Source organism: Dermochelys coriacea, chromosome 22, assembly GCF_009764565.3.
Source record: "Dermochelys coriacea isolate rDerCor1 chromosome 22, rDerCor1.pri.v4, whole genome shotgun sequence".
NCBI lineage: Eukaryota > Metazoa > Chordata > Testudines > Dermochelyidae > Dermochelys > Dermochelys coriacea.
The window spans coordinates 17,647,889-17,668,899 of record NC_050089.1 but is presented as its reverse complement, the minus strand read 5'-3'; the positions used below and the strand labels follow the sequence as shown (position 1 = coordinate 17,668,899).

Sequence of the window (21,011 nt, the reverse complement as noted above, 5' to 3'; positions counted from 1 at the left end):
TTCCCTGATGAGGGGTTGAGTAGCAGGAGCCAGACTGACTCAGTGTCCTCCCTTCTCACAGATCAGAAACCTGAGGACAGACGCTTGGACCACAAATGCAAGCGACCTGCAAGAAAGCGAGAATGATAGCAACAGGTCCTCCTAAGGAGATGCAAAGAAGCTGTGTCTGTGTTACCCACTGTATTTTAATACTGGTTCTCTGTATAAAAACCTAACTAAACTCCACGCGCCATACTGTCTGCCTACAGTAATGTGTAATGTTCATGTATAACGACCATCACCTCTAAGGCTAGCTGTTGACGATGTTGTATTAGTAAGTTTCTTTTCATTTTTCAAGTGCAGTTGAGTGGTGCGCGACTGTGTGAGAATGTGAGGATGTGCTCCCCATGGCACTTCGCTTGGCACCATATTGGGGGGCATGGTTCTTTGTCCTTTCTGTGGAGAGGGGGAGGTTTTTGGGTGGCTGCCTCTCAGACCTAGGAGCATGGATCATACGCCACACTGCTAACTAAGGAAGGGAGGAGGGTGGGAATGGGAAAGGGGTTGGAGAGAGGTATTATTTTCACATCTGGGCTGATTGTGTTTTATTCTCTTGGCGGGGCAGGAAATCTGTTAGAACCGGAGATGGGTCCAAACAAATCCCCCGGCTCCAGACTCTGGATGTTTGATGAAGGGACGGGGGGGTCTGAATCTGAACTCGCATCCAGATTTCTAAGGTGGCCAAACCCAGAGCCCAGGCCCAGACACCCTCCTGGGCTTTGGGGAGTTTGAAATCTGAATCCTGGCTCAGGCTCTGCACCTGTGGCTCTAGTGAGAAACCTATGGCCAGTGGCACCAATTGAACCAGAGCTCAGCTAAAGGCCTCGTCCCAGTTGTGGCAGCCAGCCACTACAGCCAGTGCTTGTGCTGTGGATGGCTGGTGTGTGCACATGTGCAACACAAATGTTGCACGCTCAAAGCATTGCAAGCAGCAGGTTCTTGTGATGCAGTTTTTGTTTAATTTAGACGGGGCTTCAGGAATCACTTCTGTTTTGTTTCGGTGAAACTGAATCTGCAGATAAAATACAACACAGTACGGCTGGAAGAGACCCTTGGGGAGGAGATTGCAGTTGCGTTTTGCAGTATCAGCAATAACCTTCATGTGCCCCTGGAGCACGGCCCCAAGGGCCCTGGCTGGTGAGGAGAAAGCAGAAAAGCCAGATGCTTTTATTTCTCAGACCGCACCTTCATGCCAGTTTAAACCCAAGAGAGCTCTCTGCAGCATGTGGCTTGTCGCTGCAGCACCCTCCTCTCTGAGCTCACAGCTAAAATCGCCTCCCCCCGGGAGATGTTATTTTAAATGTGATCTCTGTGAAATGCCCCAGCACAGTGACACTATGCGGGAAAGCTGGCTGTGCAGTCAGTAATCCTGCTCCCTGCCTCCCATTCTGTGTGACTCTGCTGGGTCGGGGTTGGGAAGGAGATTAGACTGTCTCTGAGGTCTAAACAGGTCTTGTCTCAGACATTGTCTCTGTTAAAGGGCCAGTTCTTTTTTGTCTAAACCAGCAAAGGAATCCATGGAGCACTGCAGGAGATTAAATGCAGCAGCACTTTACTGTGAGTGGCCACACCTTTGTTAATTCCTTTGCAGTGCCCTGTGGTGGGGTACAGGGGGTTGAGTCCTTGGCATTAATGTCATGTGTAATTGCATAGCAGCTAGACATTGTCAGTACCCACTTGCTGTACAACACTCCCATCTGCCTCTGCAGAGAAAACAGAGCCCTGAATGATGCTGGGTCACCCTCCAGGGCTCAGAGGGCAGCTCTGATAGGGTGGAGGCTGCCTCCATGCAGGTGGGCCATGCACCACTTATTTCTTACGCTGCCTTCATAGAATCATAGAATATCAGGGTTGGAAGGGACCTCAGGAGGTCATCTAGTCCAACCCCCTACTCAAAGCAGGACCAATCCCCAACTAAATTATCCCAGCCAGGGATTTGTCAAGCCTGACTTTAAAAACTTCTAAGGAAGGAGATTCCACCATCTCCCTAGGTAACGGATTCCAGTGTTTCACCACTCTTCTAGTGAAAAAGTTTTTCCTAATATCCAACCTAAACCTCCCCCACTGCAACTTGAGACCATGACTCCTCGTTCTGTCATCTGCTACCACTGAGAACAGTCTAGATCCATCCTCTTTGGAACCCCCTTTCAGGTAGTTGAAAGCAGCTATCAAATCCCACCTCATTCTTCTCTTCCGCAGACTAAACAATCCCAGGTGTAACTAGGAATTAAGTGTTGCCTGCCTCTGTGCTGGCCTAGGGCACAGTGTGAATTTTCCCCCCAAAACTTCCCAAAGTATTGTCACTTATCCAAACCTCTGAGCACCCAGGAATATGGCCCAGTCCTGTCGTCTTTCCTGGTGACTTATGCATTACAAGGGGAAAACTCATGTGGTCAGGTGACCTCGTAAGATTCCCAGCACTTGCCAGGCACATGCACAAACCCAATGTGAGATAAAACAAGGGGAAAGAAATAAAATTAAATTCAAGGGGGATGAAGATTTCAGAACATCAGTGTAGGTCCAGATCCATTCCAGGAAGATTTGGTGAGCAGAAGGAAGGTTTGTTTGGGATCCATGACTTCAGGACACCATAGTTTGCTTTCCTCCAGTGGTGTGTGAGATGGGAAGCATCTCATGTCCCGCAGTGTGAGGCAGAATGAATGCGTGTTGTGTACCTCAGACTCTTATCTTTGTCCAACCTGTAGCAGGCAGTAATATGTTCTTTTTTTCTTGGTGGCATTCTACTGATTCAAACAGGCAAACAAGCAAAACCCCTCCCAGTCCCCCCCCCCGAGTGTTAGCTGTATGTACACCATGAGTTCTATGTTCAGAGTGACTTCAGTGTCTGTAGTGTGCAGTCAGTATAAAAAAAAAATAAAAATCAAGTATGTAGAAAATGGTAAAATCTTGAATGTTGTAAAATAAAACCAACTGTTGTGTTTTTCATTTTAAATCAGCAAACCTTGCTGCTGTGATAACGGACTGTTGTTTTCTGTATTGTGATCCAGAATCTAAGGGGGGAAAAAAAGGAATAAAATATCATTTCTATCTCAGTGATTCTCTAACTGTTTTGCACCATAATGCAGGGATGTCTAAGGGGAGGACCAAATCCTCTTTCCTGAATGGAAGCAAAGGCCGGTGGTTAGCAGACCCAGCTGGTAAGAGGTTTGGGGCATGGACTGCCTCTTTGTTCTGTGTTTGCACAGTACCTAGCGCAGTGGGGTGCTGGTCCGTGACTGGGGCTCAGAGGTGATATCACAATACAAATAATAAATATGATTACTCTTAACAGTCATTCAAGTTCACAGCTACAGCTTCCCAGGATGCAGTGCAATCTTCCCTTGACCAAGCAGCATGGTGCATCATGGGAGATATAGGCTGTCCAGAACAGGGGTATCGGGCACTCCTATGAGGCTGTGCACCGCCACAGGGAAATGCAATTTACTATTGAACTGATTGGAAGTGAAACGCTTGGGGTCAGTTCCACAAACCAAAGGGAAAGGTTGAAATTCTGGAATGTCGAAAGGTTTTGCTCTGGAGCGCTGAATCGTGTACCCATTTCGGAATCAAAGTATTTTGGAACTTTTTGTTCTGAGGTAATTTCAATATGTCAACTTCTCATCCCAATTTGGGCCAAATGTTTGTTTGGTTTTTTAATTGTTGGGATTTTCCGTGGGATGGCCATTCTTCTGCTCACATTGCTCTGGGCGGAGCCCAGCTTGGCCAGGTGGAGCAGCAAAGACAAAGGGGTGATTTTGACTTAAATCCTGGCAGGCCTAGGGAGGTGGCGCAGTCAGCGGAGGATGGGGATGGTGCAGACGCACGCAGGTGGAGGTCTCTGCATGCTGCGGAGGGTAGTATAACCGTCTGTGAAGGCTAGAGGTTAGCAGTGGGTGTACCGTGTCAAAGAGCTCTCTGCAGCTCGAAAGTTTGTCTCTCTTACCAACAGGAGTTGAGCCAATAAAAGCTATTATCTCCACCTGGTCTCTGCGCTGGCTCTGGAAGACTTGGAGTTAACTTAGCTCAAGTCGCATGCCCCCCCATTCCCCCACAAGCATTGGAATAAGGAGCCAGTGTTCCTAAGGGCTGCCCCTGGCTCCCTGGCAGTGGATTTTGCTAGCCCTTGGCAGCGTCTCTCTGCAGGATGTTTCCGTTGCAGGCTGGCCCCAGCAGCTCACGGGGGTAGAGCTGTGCCAGAATCACGAGGCTCCCAGACAGTACAGTGTGTCTATGTCTGCTCTGGGGAGCTGGCTCAGACGGTGCCAGGGCAGGAAGCTATTTATTTTTGCCCACCGTCAGTGGAGGCTCTGCTCTCCTCACGCGGAAGCTGGATGTAGTTTAATGCCCAGATGTTTCTGAGACTCCCCATGAGTCTCATGGCAAAATCAAAATTCTGCTTATTTTAATAGAAAAGCTAGATTTCCAGGTGTGTAACGAGCTCCTGGTAGCGTCCGACTGGTTCTTGTTGCTCGGAAGGGGAGGATGGGTAGGGATTCCATTGTCTCCCAAGGGACAGAGGCAGCTCCAAGAAAGATGCCTTTTATCTGTTGAATAATGGCTTTAGGTTTCTGTGCTCCCAGCCAACATGCCATGCATGAAGCCAACCAGGTCTCCAGGAGGCAGACTTTGTTATCCTGGGGTAAACTGAGGCACAGAGCAAGCCAGTGGCTGGGTCTGAGGTGGAGATGGGGACAGAACCATGGATTGTTCCCACCACTGCCTCAAAGCACCAGACCCATGAAAGATATTTTCCTTCGGGCCTATTTTACTTTGATGAAATAGTGTCACCCTCCGTCTAATCAGAAACCCTGGTAAATTCCCTTTGGTTTCATGGCTCTCCCCTTAGCAGATCGGCACTACAAGGTCACTCACTGGGCAGGAAAGATCAAGCAGTGTTTCTGGAAAGTTTTGTTTTCACTTCAGCGTTTCCAAGACTTTTGTGCTTCGCTGCTTCAGCAGTTTTGAAAATACTTAAGAAAACAGCACCCCTGGGGCAGGCCTTTTTTACGATATGCAGAGGCCACTTGGAAGTTTCCTTTAAAGCAAATTGCAATGGTTGGAGACAGAGCCCAGCATGGCGTGAGCAAGGCTTGGGGACAGCTCAGTGCAGCATAGCTGGCACACCACACTGCTCGGGAGCAGGTGGATTCTAGGTGGTGAGTTACTGTGTTTGCTCCCGCTGTGGCTCTCCCATGAGTCAGGGCTCATTGATGAAGGCCACCCAGCAGCCAACCTTTCCAATTAACACCACATTGCGTGCTGACTGGGCGTGCATTGAATTCTTGCTGGAAGCAAAGCATAATTGAAACTAATTTTGTCCTACAGCTGGGCTGTTAGGTTGGACGTGCAGCTTCATCTGCTGGGTACATCTGAGTTTGGACGAGTTTTCCTCATGCTCACGAGCTGGGTGAAAAAAGTTAGCTGCACCTGATCTGGAGTGGCGAAGGCAACACTGCCTATGCTCTTAGCACAGGCACAGCTAGATGCTGGGCCATCTAAAGATCCTAGGGCATTTTCATGGGCCTCAGCACCTCTTGCATAAAGCTGCTGCCTCTCTGAAAGGCAGCAGGGAATGGCAGCCTTGCATCCAGCAGGCTCCCCGGACTTGAGCCTGGCGGGACTCACAACTCCCAGTGGGGAGAGAGGATGTTCTCTAACACCAAGGAGCTGCTGTTCTGCTCATGTCGTCATTCTGAAGGACGCACTGCTCAGTTCGGTATGACAGCCGCAACCTGGAGACACTTGCGGCTTTTGTACAGGCAAAGGCTGCGTGTGGGGCCCGTCTGTGGTTAGACCACAGGACTGGGAGTCAGGACTCCTGGGTTCTATTCCCTGCTGGCCTGCTGTGCGGCATTGGGCGAATCGCATCAATTCCCTGCGCTACTTTGGTAAAGCGTTTTGAGACTCGCTAGTGTGCAGAGTACCAAAAGGGCCTGGTAGGTTTATTCTCCACACGGCAGAGCTGAGTATCTCTGCAGCCACCTCTCTCCCTTCAACTGATCTTCTCTCAGCTGCAACAGGAGCAGGTTTTCGAGGGGCCTCAGATCCACCTCCAGTGTGCTTCCCTCCTGCAGCAGCCTGTGGGGCAAGGGGCGAGGGATTCTGCTGTATGGCGCTCTCCTTCCTTTCCTGGGCTATCTACAGCAAAATCAAAGGGACACTTAGGCTGTGGGCTGGGTCTCCAGGACAGGGCTTGATCCACAGCACAGGACCACCTCCGGTCTGTCTGGGGAAGAGTCAGAACAGCTTGGAAGTGGTTACTCCTTTCTGCACAGGTGATAATACTGGAAAGGGGGAACAAACCCACACCCGCTCCTAAACTTTAGAACGACAAAGGCAGATGAAAACAGAGGGGAAAGCTGGATTTTCTCAGTATTCCTGGTGAATCTTAGAGCCAGTTAAAGGGTGAATGTGACTATGGAGAGGACTGAAAAGCCACCTCTCGTCCCGTAGCTCTCCAGTGCTGCGTGCAGGGCCGGACATGAGCCAAGGCAGGCAGTGCAGAAACCCAGGGATAGCTTGGTCTGGCATTGGTAAATTCCAATGGACAGAGGTCATGTTCTGTCTCCAAATGTCTCAACTTCTAGCCAGCTCCTCTGTCAGGAAATGGTTAAACCCCCAAAGCCTCAAGCACTATCTTGGCTGAGCGGAGGAGTGACTAGGAGAGAAAGCCAAAGGGCCAGGCTCTGCTGTGCAAAGCCAGACATGCTCACTGACCCACGGTTTAACAATCTGCATGAACCCACGGCCAGATGGAAGCGATGGAGGAGAAGGTCCCCCAGCCATGTACCGGCGAAGTGTTTATTGCCCCAGCCCATCACTAGCAGAGCTCCGCCGGAGTCACCCCTCTGTGTCCTGGAGGTCCATGGAGAGCTGTGATGTGATCCTATGGCTCAGACTGTAAGTACTGGCTAATGAAGGGAATATTTGTCTGTCTGCTTTTTGGGGCACAGGGCAAGGTCACCATTGACCAACCAACAGAACCCCAGTTCCCCACAGTGCAGGCAGCCGACAGAGCATGCATGGAATGGGGTGTAATGCACCTGCCAAGACGTCCCTGAGCACTGAGCAACGGCATGGGGCTAGCTCTGGAGTAGTGGTGCATGCTTTCAGCTGGCGGGTAGATCCTGCAGCCTGTGCACTAGGGCAGCTATGGGGCCTGATCGTGCTGCAATGAAACCAGGGGTTTGCTGTTTACTCCAGGGGTCTCTGGGCCCCAGGGGATCCTGAACTGAGCCATCAGTTTGAGGCAGGGCAGTATTGCTGAGCCTGTGATGGGAGCGTGGAAGGAAGAATCGGGGCTGGGAGTAGTTGGGCTGGGAGAAGCCTGAAGAAGAGCCTGAGGATTTCCTGGCTCCTGACCCTAGTCTGTCTTAGTCTGCCCTTGCCTTGTCTCTGCTGCACCCTCTGGCTGCTGCTTCGCCAGGCTGGGGAGCTCTGTAAGATGTCATGTTCCTTTTGAATTCGCTTTCAACTCTCTGTCTGCACTGCACTTTCATCAGTAAAACTTTTGTCAGTCAGGGGTGTGAAAAAACACCCCTGGATTGACAAAAGTTTTACTGATGAAAAGTGCCAGTGTGGACAGCGCTTTGTTGGTGGGAGATGCTTTCCTGACGACAAAGCTACTGCCCCTCGTTGGGGGTGGTTTTATTTTGTCGAAGGGAGAGTTCCCTCCCGCTGACAAAGAGCGGCTACACTGCGTGCCTTATAGCAGCACAGTTGTAGAGGCACAGCTGTTCCACTGTAAGGTGTGCAGTGTAGACATTGCTTTAGTTACAAGGAGGAGGACTGTGCCCTTTCCAAGCTGAGTTCAAGCTGCAAAATTTGGATCTTGTGTGTGTGTTGTGAGATCTGTAGAACCTGCGCACCAGCTTTGTGCTAATGTCACCCAGGGAGACAGGGTTCCTCCCCTGGAAGCTTGTAGCAGAAGAAACTGTGGGAAGCTGCCCCTGCTGCTCAGCTGTGGTTTAGTGCCCATTTGCTACAGCCCTGTGAGTGGCCAGTGCAAACAGCAAACAATGCCTGTGCTCAACTGGTTAGGGGCCGGGGGGAGCTGACTGTGTCTCCTGACTAATGACAGGCGATAAAATCAGTTTTGTGCTAGGAGGAGGGAATCCTTCCAAGTCATCTTTCAATGGCCCCATTTTCTGCAGCAATTTTAACAATAACCAGAGATTTTCAGAAGTGTGTGTGTGTGTGGCGAGCCAGCCACTTTGCACTATTGAAGCTGTGCAATAAGAATCTGGATTCAATACATCTCAGTTTCCTATTGCACAGCCCCTTTCCTAAAAACTGCAATCCCAGATGTGTCACAGAGTTAAACAGGTTGCAAAGTCAGAAAGTGTAGGATGGGGTCGGGGGAGAAGGAGTGTGAAGTCTAGGCCAGAGGAGAGATGTTGTCTGAAATGAGCATTGAAAACAGAGAGGGAGTGTGTACATGTGGCAGTGAGAACAGGGCGGCTGTGTCACAGGGGCTGCTGCAGAGGAGGAGAATCTTGCACCCAGAGTGTTAGTGAGCCGGGTCAGAGAGGGCATGGGTGCTACAGGGCCAGAACAGTGACAGAGGTTGATGCAAGCCACAGAAGTAGGATTCAGATTTCCAGTACCCCAGCATTTGGGCTTGATTTGAGACTGTCTCCAATCAATAATGCTAAGATCCGAGTTCCAGGGGTGATACCTTGGTCTGCTTTAATGAGACAAACGATAGACCTGGTGTCAGTAAATAGCCTGTAACCCTGGCACTCAGACATTATGCTGATCAGTACCTGGCATAAATCCACAGACCAACAGACAGACAGTCAAAGGCATGTTGTCCTCCCAGCCCCGAATGTTACAACTGTTGCTTCTTGCTTATGAAAAGCATGAAGGGGAGCCATTTTATAACAAAGACAAACATTCTGAAACGCACCCCCCGAGCAGTTCCTCAGGGCCAGGGTTTTAATACAAGACCTTGATATCACTGAGGCTGTAATCGGAGCTGATTAGATTCTCAGAGCCGGCCTGGGATGGTGTCTGTCAGGCTGTTCAGCTAGCGAGGTTCTTATTTTGTTTCCAGCACTGGGGTGTCGGAGCGTGTTCCCTGTCGGCTCTGGGAATCTGGTGCAGAGAGAACTCCCTGGGGCAGGTTCCACTCTGTAAGCACCATAACAGTAATCCACTGGGATGCGTGACTTGCTGGTCACTCATTGCCAGAACAGAACAAACTGCACTTAACAGACCGCTCAGCATTTAGCCTCTGGCTGCTGGGGAGGTGGGAGGTTTATAGACCTGGGGGGGGGGGCACAAAGCGATTTGTGTATGCAGACAGCATTGGCAAAATCAATGGCATGGACTGGACTGACTGCCACCCTGGGTACAGGATGCTGCCTTTGCTGAGACGTGTGTTGATTACAGCAGAACCTCAGAGTTACAACGCCCTGGGAATGGAGGTTGTTCCTAACTCTGAAATGTTTGTCACTCTCAACAAAACGTTATCATTGTTCTTTCAAAAGTTTAGAACTGAACATTGGCTTAATACAGCTTTGAAACTTTAGTATGCAGAAGGAAAATGCTGCTTTCCCTTAATTTTTTTAGTAGTTTATGTTTAACACACTATTGTACTGTATTCACTTCTCTTTTTTTGTTGTTGGTCTCTGCTGCTGCCTGATTGTGTACTTCTGGTTCCAAACGAGGTGTGTGGCTAACCGGTCAGTTTGTAACTTTCTGGTGTTCATAACTCTAAGGTTCTACTGTATCTTTTCCGAAGGACTGGGATTGGGGCAGGCTGCTCCATCAGCAACTCAGACATTGGGCCTGCCAAGCAGTGCTGAACTCTGGCCTGGCCTTAGTAGGACCCCTCTCTCCCCACCAAGCTGCCAGAGTAGTGGTGGGGTAGGATTCCCCTTCCCCTCCTACGTTGCTAGCCAGTAGCCAGCCAAGAGACATGTTCAAGGGATCAGAGCCAAGGCCCGGAGCCAGGAAATCCCATAGCTCTGCCACTGACTCACTGGGTGACCTCGGCCAAGTCCCTTCCCCGCTCAGCGCCTCAGTTTCCCCCCGTAACATGGGGCTAATGAAAGGGCACAGCAGGCAGAAGTTGTGGGGGCTGAGTAGGAAGGTCTGCCAAGCCCCTGGAGAATGAAAAGTGCTAATTGGTTCTTAGCCCTTCCTCTCGCCCTGCTGGGGCTGTCAGAGCTGAGATGCCCCTCGCTGAACTCCATGACACTCCCATTGGCCTTTCAAATGGAGGCTGAGGCTCAGCCCCTGCGCTTCACGTGAACTGGAGAGAGCTGGTTGCAGGGGTTTGTTCTTTCCTTTGCCCCTCAAGGTGTCTGATGTTTCCAAAACCTGGGTCTGGGCCATGTGCCTCACCTTGTGACTGGGATAAACATACCGAGGCCGTTAATGTTTAATGATGTTTGTCCACCCGCCCCCTATTAATGTGCTTTCCCGGTGGTGCACATGCTGGACGGCTCACTGGGAAGATGGCTGACGGTAAGGGTCTCGCTGCTCTTCAGCTCCCAGGGACAAACTCGCTCCTGTCAGAGGCAGGCTGCACTCTGCCAGGCTGTACCTGGGAGCATGCTGCCATTCATTTACCCTCTCTGCAACTGGAGTTTAGGCTTTGCTGGCAGGTGTGGCAGGCAGACAGCACTCTATGCTTATGCAGACAGACAGACATGAATGGTTTTTTATCAGGGAAGTGTTCCCAATGCTCTGAGACGCTGGGGGCTAAAGCCCCAGTTAGACATCTAAATCAGCAGAGTGGTTTGATTGTCAAAGGTGCTGAGCACAGGCTGCTCCTGCCCCACTGGCCTGAGGATGCTCAGTGCCTCGGGAAGCCAGACTGCTCTCTGTTGGATGGAGCCTTCACAAGGGATCAGGAGCCGGCCATTAGGCTCTCAGGTGTGAAGATTTTGGCTGATGCTTTTAGATGCCTTATCCTAGTGCGTGGAGTGATCTCATCCTCTCACATGGAAAGAGGGCTCTGCCCAGAGGCTGAGCTGGGGAAACCTTCTAAGGATTCAGGAGAGATGCCCAAATAACCCCAAGAGCTCTCCCCTCAGCAGAGGGAGTAGTAGTTCTAGGAAGGGTCAGTATTTTTGTAGAGGGATTTTCCCTTCACAGTTGTTCTCAGCATAGGACTCTGTGGCAAGGGAAGGGGACCCTGAGCAGAGAAAAGCAGCAAGGGGACAGAATGAGGGGTCAGCGCAGTGGTATTATTGTGTGACCCGCCTGAGCAGAAAGCAGTAGTTCCAGCCTGGGGCATTGTGCTGTGGTACTGGGGAATCAGGAGGCCAGCTTCTGCCCTGCATTTCACCAAAGGGAGTGGGAATTGCTGGCCCCCTCAGATTACAAGCGGGCACTGTGTGAAACCGGGGTGTTGGTGATGTAACACCCACAATTGGTGGCTGATTTGTGCAAACACAGGTTCCTTAGGAGGAGTTTGTTCCACAGTCCCCAGACACCCTGGAGCCATTCAGCTAAGCAGTAAATCTGCCCATGGTTAAAATGGAGATATGAATCTGTGACAATTCTTGCGCTTTCCTTTTTATCCCTCTTTTCTGTCTTATTCTCCCAACCCCCACGTGCCCTGTTTGGAATGCAGTGATTAACAAGGCCCCCCCACCCCATCTGCAAACAAAGCCAGCACTGTAAAAGGCAAGGTGGTTGCAGGCAGATGAATAAGAGTCTGAGTTATGGGCTGTTTTCTACCCAGTGCTCCGCACGTGTTGAGAAATAATTGAGTTGGAAAGGCAGGTTAGAAGGTGAATATTGAATGTGCCAGTGACTGATTGCAGCTGTGTAACTTTACTCTACCCAGGTTAACCTTTTCCTCCTCCTCCTCCTGAACATATTGCTTTAGACATGGTCGAGACTGGAATTTGCCCAAAGTTTAAGGGGTGTTTGGATCCATCCAGGAAGTTTGATTCTGGAAACCAATTCCCGCACCCCCCCCCCCATCCCAGGGACCTGGAATCCAACCTATCTCTAGCTGCTTCCTGTGATGGAAAAAATGGTCTGTAAAACATAGGAGTTTGCTGAGGACTCTTTGGAAAGCCAATCATGCGCCCCAAGGGAGACCTTTGTGTTATGTAGCCTGTGAAATCAATTGTGTCCTTACTCCACCCCCGCTCCACTCTCCATTGCCGTCATGACCTGTTCCCTTCACAGAGCTCTTTGTGGGGACCAGGGACCCTGCTAGGTTTTACGACTCCCCCAAGATGCCGCTCCTGGTGCACAGGGTGCTGGGCTGGCACACAGCAGCAGTTACAATCTGTCCGTTCAGAGCAGGTTTTGGTGATCTGGGACTGTAGGCTTGCAGAGCTTTGGGGCTATACGTGTGCCAGTACCACTAGCCTGGGAAATGGAGCCCTTCCTAGGCTGGCTGTGAAATCCCAGCATGGAAGAGTCTCCAGAGGTCGTGCTCAGGATTGCCTGGGCATGAGTGCTGTGTGCCGTGATCGGAGTGCCCAAGCCTGCCACTCTCAGCTGATCCCTAGGTATTTATGTGGCCCTGGTGAAGGTACTATTTAGGGCCAGCAAGCAGTTATACATAGTGCGAAAGTTTGGCTCACACAGCGTGATTATAGGTTAGGACTGTGGTCCTTTGGCGGAGCTATGGGACGCCAGGACCAGGACAGCAGGCCCTAGTGCAGGTTGGACCAGAGCTGCATTGGCAGATCAGTTTGGGAGACCAAAGACAGGACTAGCAGGGAGTGTCTGTGGGTCAGAGAGGAAGTGCATTGGCACAGATGTTCAAGAGAGAAAGGGCTGGAATAATGGGGGGTTGCGGGGGAAGGGGCTTCAGGTCTAAGCTGAAGGGTAGATTTTGAAACATGCTGTTGAAAATGAATTGCACCCACATTGACCTTGGGCAAGTGGGCAGAGGGCGGGGAGGTACACGGGACTTGCAGACTCTCTGGCACTTGGGGCAGGTGTGTAATGGTAGCTGTGGAAGCCACTGGGAGCTGGTCTCGTGGGCTAGGTTAGGATCTGTCCCCGGCATTCCCAGTCTCCACTGCCAGCAGCCCCACAAGATCCCACAGGGCTTCACCATCAGCCAGTCAGAGTGTGGCCGCTGTAGCCTGGGATCACTGTGCTGGCTTGCCCTGAAGGCTCTTCTTGGCTGCCCTGGGCAGGGACGGATCAGCTGTTTTCCCAGCTCTCCCATGGAGCCCTGGGCACTGTTCAGACCTGCCCTCCCTGGGGCAGCTAGGCCTGGAGTCTGGAGTGCGGGGAGCCCGATCCATAGCAGCTTCCTCGTGTCGTGGAGCTACGATACACCAACAGTTTTGGGACCCCACCCCATTGGCTCCTCACCAAACTGCTCCCTCTTTTTCCAGAGATCGTCCCCGAGCAGGTGCCTGACAAGTTCACCTATGGTAAGACTCGTCTCTGCACCGTCCCACGAGGACCCGGCTGCCCCAGCCTTTGGTCTGTAGTTCTTTGTCCAGTGATTCGAGTCCCCGTGTGCACCAAACACCGTGGAAGAGATGGCCCCTGCCCTGCGTCATTACCCTGTCAATAGGACAGAGGGGGAGGGCTATTGGCCCCTGGGTGCTGGCGGGGAACTGAGGCAGATTCAGTGGTTCACCCCTGGTCACACAGGGAGTCTGGGATGGGCCAAGGATCGAGCCCAGATCTCGACATAGACCTTAGCCCCCAGGTCACCCTTCTGCCCCATGGTTAGCCCATGGATCTGTAGGCAGTGCCAGCCCCAGTAACCATCCTATAGCCAGTCGCACAGCTCGGTGAGCCTGTGGGTAGCTGTGTGGGATGCCTTTGGTGGCGCACATACATGTCACACGTGTGTCACAGAGGGGCCGGGGGCCTGCCACCAAGCTGCGTGGCACTGGGAATCAGCAGCAAAGCCTCTCAAGGCGTGTTATAGGGCTGCAGCCCAAGCCCAGCTGCCATTGGCGCTGGAGCTGCACTGAAGGCACAGGCCACCCCAGCAGCAGATGATAACTCTTGCTCGCCCAAGAGCTTCAGAGCTCGGTGAGATGCGACTCTCCCCACCCCCGGCCTGGCTCCCTTTGCTCTGCCAGGCTGACAGGTGTCTCTCTCTCGTTCCGAGATTACGAGACCATTCGGAATGGGGGGCTGATCTTTGCCGTGGTGGCTTTCGTGGTCGGACTCCTCATCATCCTCAGTAAGTGTCACTACTAGGGGGCTGCAGACTGGTCTCCTGCAAGCCCAAAGGCTGGGGTCGCGTGGGGGCTCTTCTCTGCCCCCCAACTATGCTGCACATGGTTGCCTCGCTCAGGGGAAGGGAGGGGAGGGTGCGTCCATGCTGTGTGCACAGATACAGGCAAGCAGAGCCCTGCCTCAGTGTGCGTCAGAGACCGGGGGGGGGGGGTCGGAAGGGCCTGCTAACATGCCCCTGCTTTGTGGCAGGATGAGGTCCATTATCCTTAAACCATCACATGGCAGAGGGGCCTAGGGCTTAGCTCTGAAGGACCCCAGCAACGGCAGTTCCATTTGTCAGCGAGGCTTAGAGCTTCAACTTTCCCTGAAATGTTTAACCTGGCCTCCCCTGCCCTCCCTCTGCCCTGGGCTTGGACATCAGTGAGAACAATGGTTTCTATCTCTCATATCTCCCTCTTCTTTGTTCTCGCTGCAGGAGGCCCCACTGAGCTGGGGACCGGAGGCTGGGTACCTGGTTCAGAACTTAGATGCAGATTTGGGTGCATTTTAATATTTAGTAGAAGCTGGTAGGAAAATTTCCATCAAGGCAAGAGTCCAACAGAAAATGGGGGTGGGGTGGGGAGGAGATTGTGCAAATATTTGCAGAAACAATTTTGAATTTTCCTGCCAGCTTTAAGGCTCAGGGTGAAAAGGTCACCAATTTAAAATTGGAAGCAACAATATCTGACATTTCTAGAGGCAGAAATCAGGTTTTCCAAAGTGCTCCGCTCCTGCAGACTCACTGGTGACCCAGCATGCTGGGCTGTTTTGCAAACCTAGCCACATATACCCAGGGGACACTTTGCCCACGGCTGACAGGCAGCCAGCTCTGGGATGAAACACAATAACAGTGCACAACGCTGTAGGGAAGAAAGGGAAGGAGAAAACTGTATGTACTTGAAACTGCAGCAGCAGTTAAGCAAGAGATGCAGAATGGAACGACCTGGGGGTGGAGTTCGGCCGGAAAGACTGGGTCAGCATCCCGGCCTCTGTGCAAAGTGCCAAGGGCTCTTTTAATAACCTACGCCATGAGTCTCATCCACTAACCCCAAATGCTGCACACTCTGCAGATGGGAATAACCGCGTATTCCATGTGGGGTGCCAGACGCTGGGCTGCTCTTTATTGCTGTGCTCAGGGCAGCTCCCAGCCCTGGCTCTCTCAGCTGGTGTCCGAGCCTGGCTGGGCCTTGTGGGGGCATTTGGCTGAACAGGGCGTTTGTTCAGAGAGCTCAAGGAGGCTGACGTGTCCCATTGGCACCCACAGGCCGGTGGGGGAGAGCCCAGAGCATGTTCCCAGAGTGCACCTCCCTCCTGGCTGGGCAGGGGCAGGCGGCTGCCCAACGTTGGAGTCAAACAAGGAGGAAAACAACTACGGGTCTAAACCAAGACCTGGTGGCTCAAAAACCAAAGCTAGGGGTCAGTCCAGAAACAGGCACGGTTCTGATCCTGTCCCCATCCCCACTGCCCGGTGGCTGGCCGGCCCCACAGCTTTGGGGATCCCAAGCCAGACTCTGGTGCTTGTTGAATCGGGGCTGTGCCTAGAGTTCCCACCACAGTGGGTGGGGTGGCCTTGGTCCCTACGCGATGGCTGCAGAGGCCAGGCTGAGCTGAGCAGGCCGAGGCTGCAAGGGAGGGGCTCTTTGCCCCACAGAGGCAGCAGGATTATTGCATCAAAGAGAGAGGAGCAGCAGCAGGTGGGGTGGGAGCCTGAGAGCAATGAGGGGGCGTGTTGGCCAGGGAGCGCCGAGGTGGGGCCAGGGAGCACTGGGATGGGGAGAGGCAGCATCAGCCAAGGCGTTGGAGGCCTCAGACTCTTCTTCTCTTGTTTCCAGGTCGGCGGTTCCGCTGCGGAGCAAAGAAAAGAAGGAGGTTGGTGTCATTTTAAATGTCCAAGTCAGTCAGCCCACGTCTTCCCTTTAGTGGGAGTCTGTAGATGGTTCAAGGGCCGGGGACATTCACTTTCCCCTTGGCTGCTTTGGCTCAGGCTGATGCTACTTTCTCTCTCTTTTCCTTCTGTTTCCTTAGACAAGGTGACGATGACGAGCTGTAGCTGCAGGTACGTGGAACAGAGGGAGAGCAGTAGGGAGTGGGAGGCAGCGTGGATAGCCGGGCTGTGTGGTGTATCAGGCTGGGGGTGATGCCAGATGCACCGCACCATTAACAGGTGTCCATCCTGCTAGTAAAGGGTGCAGTGGGCTCTGCTGACAGGGCTCCTCCCTGGGGCAGGAGGCTCAGTACCCCACCAGGACATAAGGCAGATGGGAGGGATTCTCTGGGAGGCAGAGGATCTAGGGTGTGGACTGAGCAGCCTAGAGAGAGGAGTCCTAGGAGCTTCCCAGCCTGTGGAGAATGTCCGAGTCTTAGCTTTATGCACGTATCAATTGAGTAGGTAAAGCCAGACCCCAGGGAAGGGCTGGGGCTGGGCTCTACACGCTGTGCGGGCTGTGTCTGTAGAGCAGTTTGGGAGAGGCCAGGACGTAGGGTGGGATGCGGGGGAAAGGATCCAGGTGGCACAAACCTTTTGGGTCTGATCCAATGTGAGGAAACAGCATTGACATCCACACAGTGCAGCCGCAATCTGGGACAAAAACTTCTCAGCCAATCTGATGGCTCAAGGGGCTGAGAATGGGATTGCCCGGTAGGTGTGGCCTATCCCCACTGGGGTGTGTGTGTCTGCAGGGTGTGTTTGTGCAAGAGGAGTGCTGTGTGCACCAGCAGAGGGTGCAGCACTGAGCTGAGAACTGGTCTGCAGGTCTCTACTGCCCGGCTGATTTAACCCTTCGTATTTTTTCTTTCCAATTCCAGAGCTGCCTGGACTGTCTGGAAAGAGGCTTCCTGCCCAGTGCTCTGTCGGAGTTGTGGGAGTTCTCTCCAGGAGCCAAGCCCCTTGCACCGGAGACATTAACCCTCTCAGCCCTGCACCTCTATACAAATCCTTTTCATGGCTTTCCTTTGTAAAATCAGTTCAGTGCTTCTTTCCCTCAATAAAGCTCCTGCTTAGAGAGGGTTAAAGCTTGTACCAAGGTGGGTTTGAGTCTGCCGGTTTCTTTGCCCTAAAAAGAAAAGGAGTAAATGTGGCACCTTAGAGACTAACAAATTTATTAGAGCATAAGCTTTCGTGAGCTTCATCGGATGCATCCGATGAAGTGAGCTGTAGCTCACGAAAGCTTATGCTCTAATAAATTTGTTAGTCTCTAAGGTGCCACAAGTCCTCCTTTTCTTTTTGCGAATACAGACTAACACGGCTGCTACTCTGAAACCATTAAATCAAAAAGAAAAGGAGTACTTGTGGCACCTTAGAGACTAACAAATTTATTAGAGCATAAGCTTTCGTGAGCTACAGCTCACCTCATCGGATGCATTTGGTGGAAAAAGCAGAGGAGAGATTTATATACACACACACACACACACAGAGAACATGAAACAATGGGTTTATCATACACACTGTAAGGAGAGTGATCACTTAAGATAAGCCATCACCAGCAGCAGGGGGGGGAAAGGAGGAAAACCTTTCATGTGACAAGCAAGGTAGGCTAATTCCAGCAGTTAACAAGAATATCAGAGGAACAGTGGGGGGTGGGGTGGGAGGGAGAAATACCATGGGGAAATAGTTTTACTTTGTGTAATGACTCATCCATTCCCAGTCTCTATTCAAGCCTAAGTTAATTGTATCCAGTTTTCAAATTAATTCCAATTCAGCAGTCTCTCGTTGGAGTCTGTTTTTGAAGCTTTTTTGTTGAAGGATAGCCACTCTTAGGTCTGTGATCGAGTGACCAGAGAGATTGAAGTGTTCTCCAACTGGTTTTTGAATGTTATAATTCTTGACGTCTGATTTGTGTCCATTCATTCTTTTTCGTAGAGACTGTCAGTTTGGCCAATGTATATGGCAGAGGGGCATTGCTGGCACATGATGGCATATATCACATTGGTAGATGCGCAGGTGAACGAGCCTCTGATAGTGTGGCTGATGTGATTAGGCCCTATGATGGTATCCCCTGAATAGATATGTGGACAGAGTTGGCAACGGGCTTTGTGGCAAGGATAGGTTCCTGGGTTAGTGATTCTGTTGTGTGGTGTGTGGTTGCTGGTGAGTATTTGCTTCAGATTGGGGGGCTGTCTGTAAGCAAGGACTGGTCTGTCTCCCAAGATCTGAGAGAGTGATGGCTCGTCCTTCAGGATAGGTTGTAGATCCTTGATGATGCGTTGGAGAGGTTTTAGTTGGGGGCTGAAGGTGATGGCTAGTGGCGTTCTGTTGTTTTCTTTGTTGGGCCTGTCCTGTAGTAGGTGACTTCTGGGTACTCTTCTGGCTCTGTCAATCTGTTTCTTCACTTCAGCAGGTGGGTATTGTAGTTGTAGGAATGCATGATAGAGATCTTGTAGGTGTTTGTCTCTGTCTGAGGGGTTGGAGCAAATGCGGTTATATCGTAGCGCTTGGCTGTAGACAATAGATCGAGTGGTATGATCTGGATGAAAGCTAGAGGCATGTAGGTAGGAATAGCGGTCAGTAGGTTTCCGATACAGGGTGGTGTTTATGTGACCATCGCTTATTAGCACTGTAGTGTCCAGGAAGTGGATCTCTTGTGTGGACTGGTCCAGGCTGAGGTTGATGGTGGGATGGAAATTGTTGAAATCATGGTGGAATTCCTCAAGAGCTTCTTTTCCATGGGTCCAGATGATGAAGATGTCATCAATGTAGCGTAAGTAGAGTAGGGACATTAGGGGACGAGAGCTGAGGAAGCGTTGTTCTAAGTCAGCCATAAAAATGTTGGCATACTGTGGGGCCATGCGGGTACCCATCGCAGTGCCGCTGATTTGAAGGTATACATTGTCACCAAATGTGAAATAGTTATGGGTCAGGACAAAGTCACAAAGTTCAGCCACCAGGTTAGCCGTGACAGTATCGGGGATACTGTTCCTGACGGCTTGTAGTCCATCTTTGTGTGGAATGTCGGTGTAGAGGCTTCTACATCCGAAACTTCAAAAGGCAAGAGTGAGGGAGGCCCTCACTCAGCACTATCCCTCAACGCGCACACCCAGGCTGCAGGAGAGCCCTCTTCAAACTGCTTCTCAGCAGGCCCAGCAGGGGATTTGAACCTGCCATAGCCTAACCCTGGGTCTGTAGAGGGAGTCCTGGCCCTGGCCCAGCCCAAAGAATAGTTAATTCAATTGGAACAGCTTCAAGAGGCAGGGAGCCCCTGAGCACAATACCCAGGAGCTCTCACTTCAAACTCCTTTACCTCAGCCCAAGGGAGAGATCTGAACTATCATCTCCCACACTCCAGGCATGCAGCCTAATCACCTGCCTGCTGCCAGAGGCTTGTTTTGCCATTGGCTCAAAGAATAGTTAAGCCAAGTAGAACAGCTTCACCAGGCAAGTGTGAGGGAGCCCCCTGCCCCCAATTTCTGTGGCCCATCACCCGGGCAGTAGGAGATTGCTCCTCACATCCCTTCTCTTCATCAGGCAGAGAGGGATATTCAGGGCTGGCCTAAAGGATAATCGTGCCCCTGGCCCCCGCTGCCTCCCCATCCATCCCCCCAGCCCCCACGTCCATCCCCCCACTGCCCTGTCTGCTGCTGCCTCCCAGGTCTCCCCACACATCTCCCCCATTGCCCCTGGACCCTGCTGCTTCCCTGGGCTCCCCACCCCCAGGCCTGCTACCTCCCCTGCCCCATTGCACCAAGCTGCCTTCTGCAACCTTGCACCCCTCTCCCGCCCCTTTCCTTGCCTCTTGCCTCTGCCAGCTGGAGAGCAGCGGCTGCTGGCCGGGAGCCCCAGGTGCCAGGGCTATGAACTGCCAAGCCGAGAGGTGTCATGCCTCAGCCCCAGCAATCCCCAGCACAAATTAAGTACTGATGTTTCCACCCGGGGTGGTCACCCACCCATATGCTGGTCTTGTCTATTTTTATTTCTGAGAGGGAATCACAGGCTTCTTAGAGGGAATGAATGGTGCCCCTGTCCTGTGCATAAACCCACCCTGGATTTTTGCATCCACCCCTCTCTTTTGAAGCCAACTGACCTGCCCTTCTGAGGCAGATGGGAAATGTCCCATTTTTAAGAAAGGGGTGAATAATCTAAAACCCCATTTTGGTCCCTCTCTCTCTGGGCTCCCCTGACTCTCACACTACTGGTGCATTCTCTGCTGCGCCCTCCTGCCCTCACTATTCTGGCGCGGTGTCTTTGAACACCATGCCTCCACTTGGTCATGGGGAGGAAACCAGCCCAGGCAAAGACAGGGTCTGCACAGCTAGGTTCAGGATAGCAAATCAAGCGGCCTCCAGAAGCCAGGCAGGAGTGGGGGAGGGATGCCTGCCCTGGCCCCCGTAGCAAAGAGGCATGGCTGCCCTTGGAGATGGACAGCGAGGGACCGCCAGGAAGGCTACACCCATGGTGCCAGAAGCAGAGGGGCGGGGCAGGGACGGGAAATATAAAAGGCGGGTCCTGCGGCTCAGTTGGGCTGGAGCTGTCAAGGGAGATGGATGTGTTCTCCCTGCTGCTGGTGTAGGTGCCTGCAGAAGACTTTGACTGCCCTGAGGATTCTCCAGAGCTGCTAGACCTGGCTGATGCTGAGCTGGGATTGCCCCTGGCTGTGTATCCTGGGGAGGTGGAGGATGACCCTGGAACTCAGGTACACCGGGAAGGGAAAGGAGGGGAGGAAGTAGCTCAGGGACAGCTGATGATAGTCAGGCTGTGTTGCTGCCTGAAGACAGGTCAGTGTGTTGTGGGTAGATCCCTGCTGACCCAGTGGTGGGACACTTTGCCACTGCCTGTGGTGGGACCCAAGGAGTTGGGTGGGCCTGGGTCC

The 21,011-nt window shown here is 52.1% G+C and overlaps 2 protein-coding genes across 8 annotated transcripts in view; both read left to right on the top strand.

Moving 5' to 3' along the window:
- The window catches only part of FXYD6 (FXYD domain containing ion transport regulator 6), a 34,156-nt gene extending 31,064 nt beyond the window's left edge, over nucleotides 1-3,092 (top strand). For all 7 annotated transcript variants that reach the window (XM_038380845.2, XM_038380843.2, XM_038380847.2 and 4 more), the window contains one exon: nucleotides 62-3,092. The gene's annotated coding sequence lies outside the window, so the exon portion shown is untranslated. The remainder of the gene's footprint in view (nucleotides 1-61) is intronic.
- A 7,316-nt stretch (nucleotides 3,093-10,408) lies between these two features.
- FXYD2 (FXYD domain containing ion transport regulator 2) lies at nucleotides 10,409-17,227 on the top strand. The gene is made up of 6 exons (XM_038380416.2): nucleotides 10,409-10,512; nucleotides 13,365-13,403; nucleotides 14,099-14,173; nucleotides 16,041-16,077; nucleotides 16,234-16,264; nucleotides 17,014-17,227. The coding sequence occupies exons 1-5, from the start codon at nucleotides 10,458-10,460 to the stop codon at nucleotides 16,256-16,258; spliced, it is 231 nt and encodes a 76-aa protein (XP_038236344.2). The 5' UTR covers nucleotides 10,409-10,457; the 3' UTR covers nucleotides 16,259-16,264; nucleotides 17,014-17,227.
- The last annotated feature ends 3,784 nt before the right edge of the window (nucleotides 17,228-21,011 follow it).

Coding starts and splice junctions, on each gene's coding strand:
- FXYD2 (XM_038380416.2), top strand. CDS start 10,458: ATGTGCTTTCCCGGTGGTGCACATGCTGGACGGCTCACTGGGAAGATG. Junction 10,513..13,364: donor CACTGGGAAGATGGCTGACG/GTAAGGGTCTCG, acceptor CTCTTTTTCCAG/AGATCGTCCCCGAGCAGGTG. Junction 13,404..14,098: donor GCCTGACAAGTTCACCTATG/GTAAGACTCGTC, acceptor TCTCGTTCCGAG/ATTACGAGACCATTCGGAAT.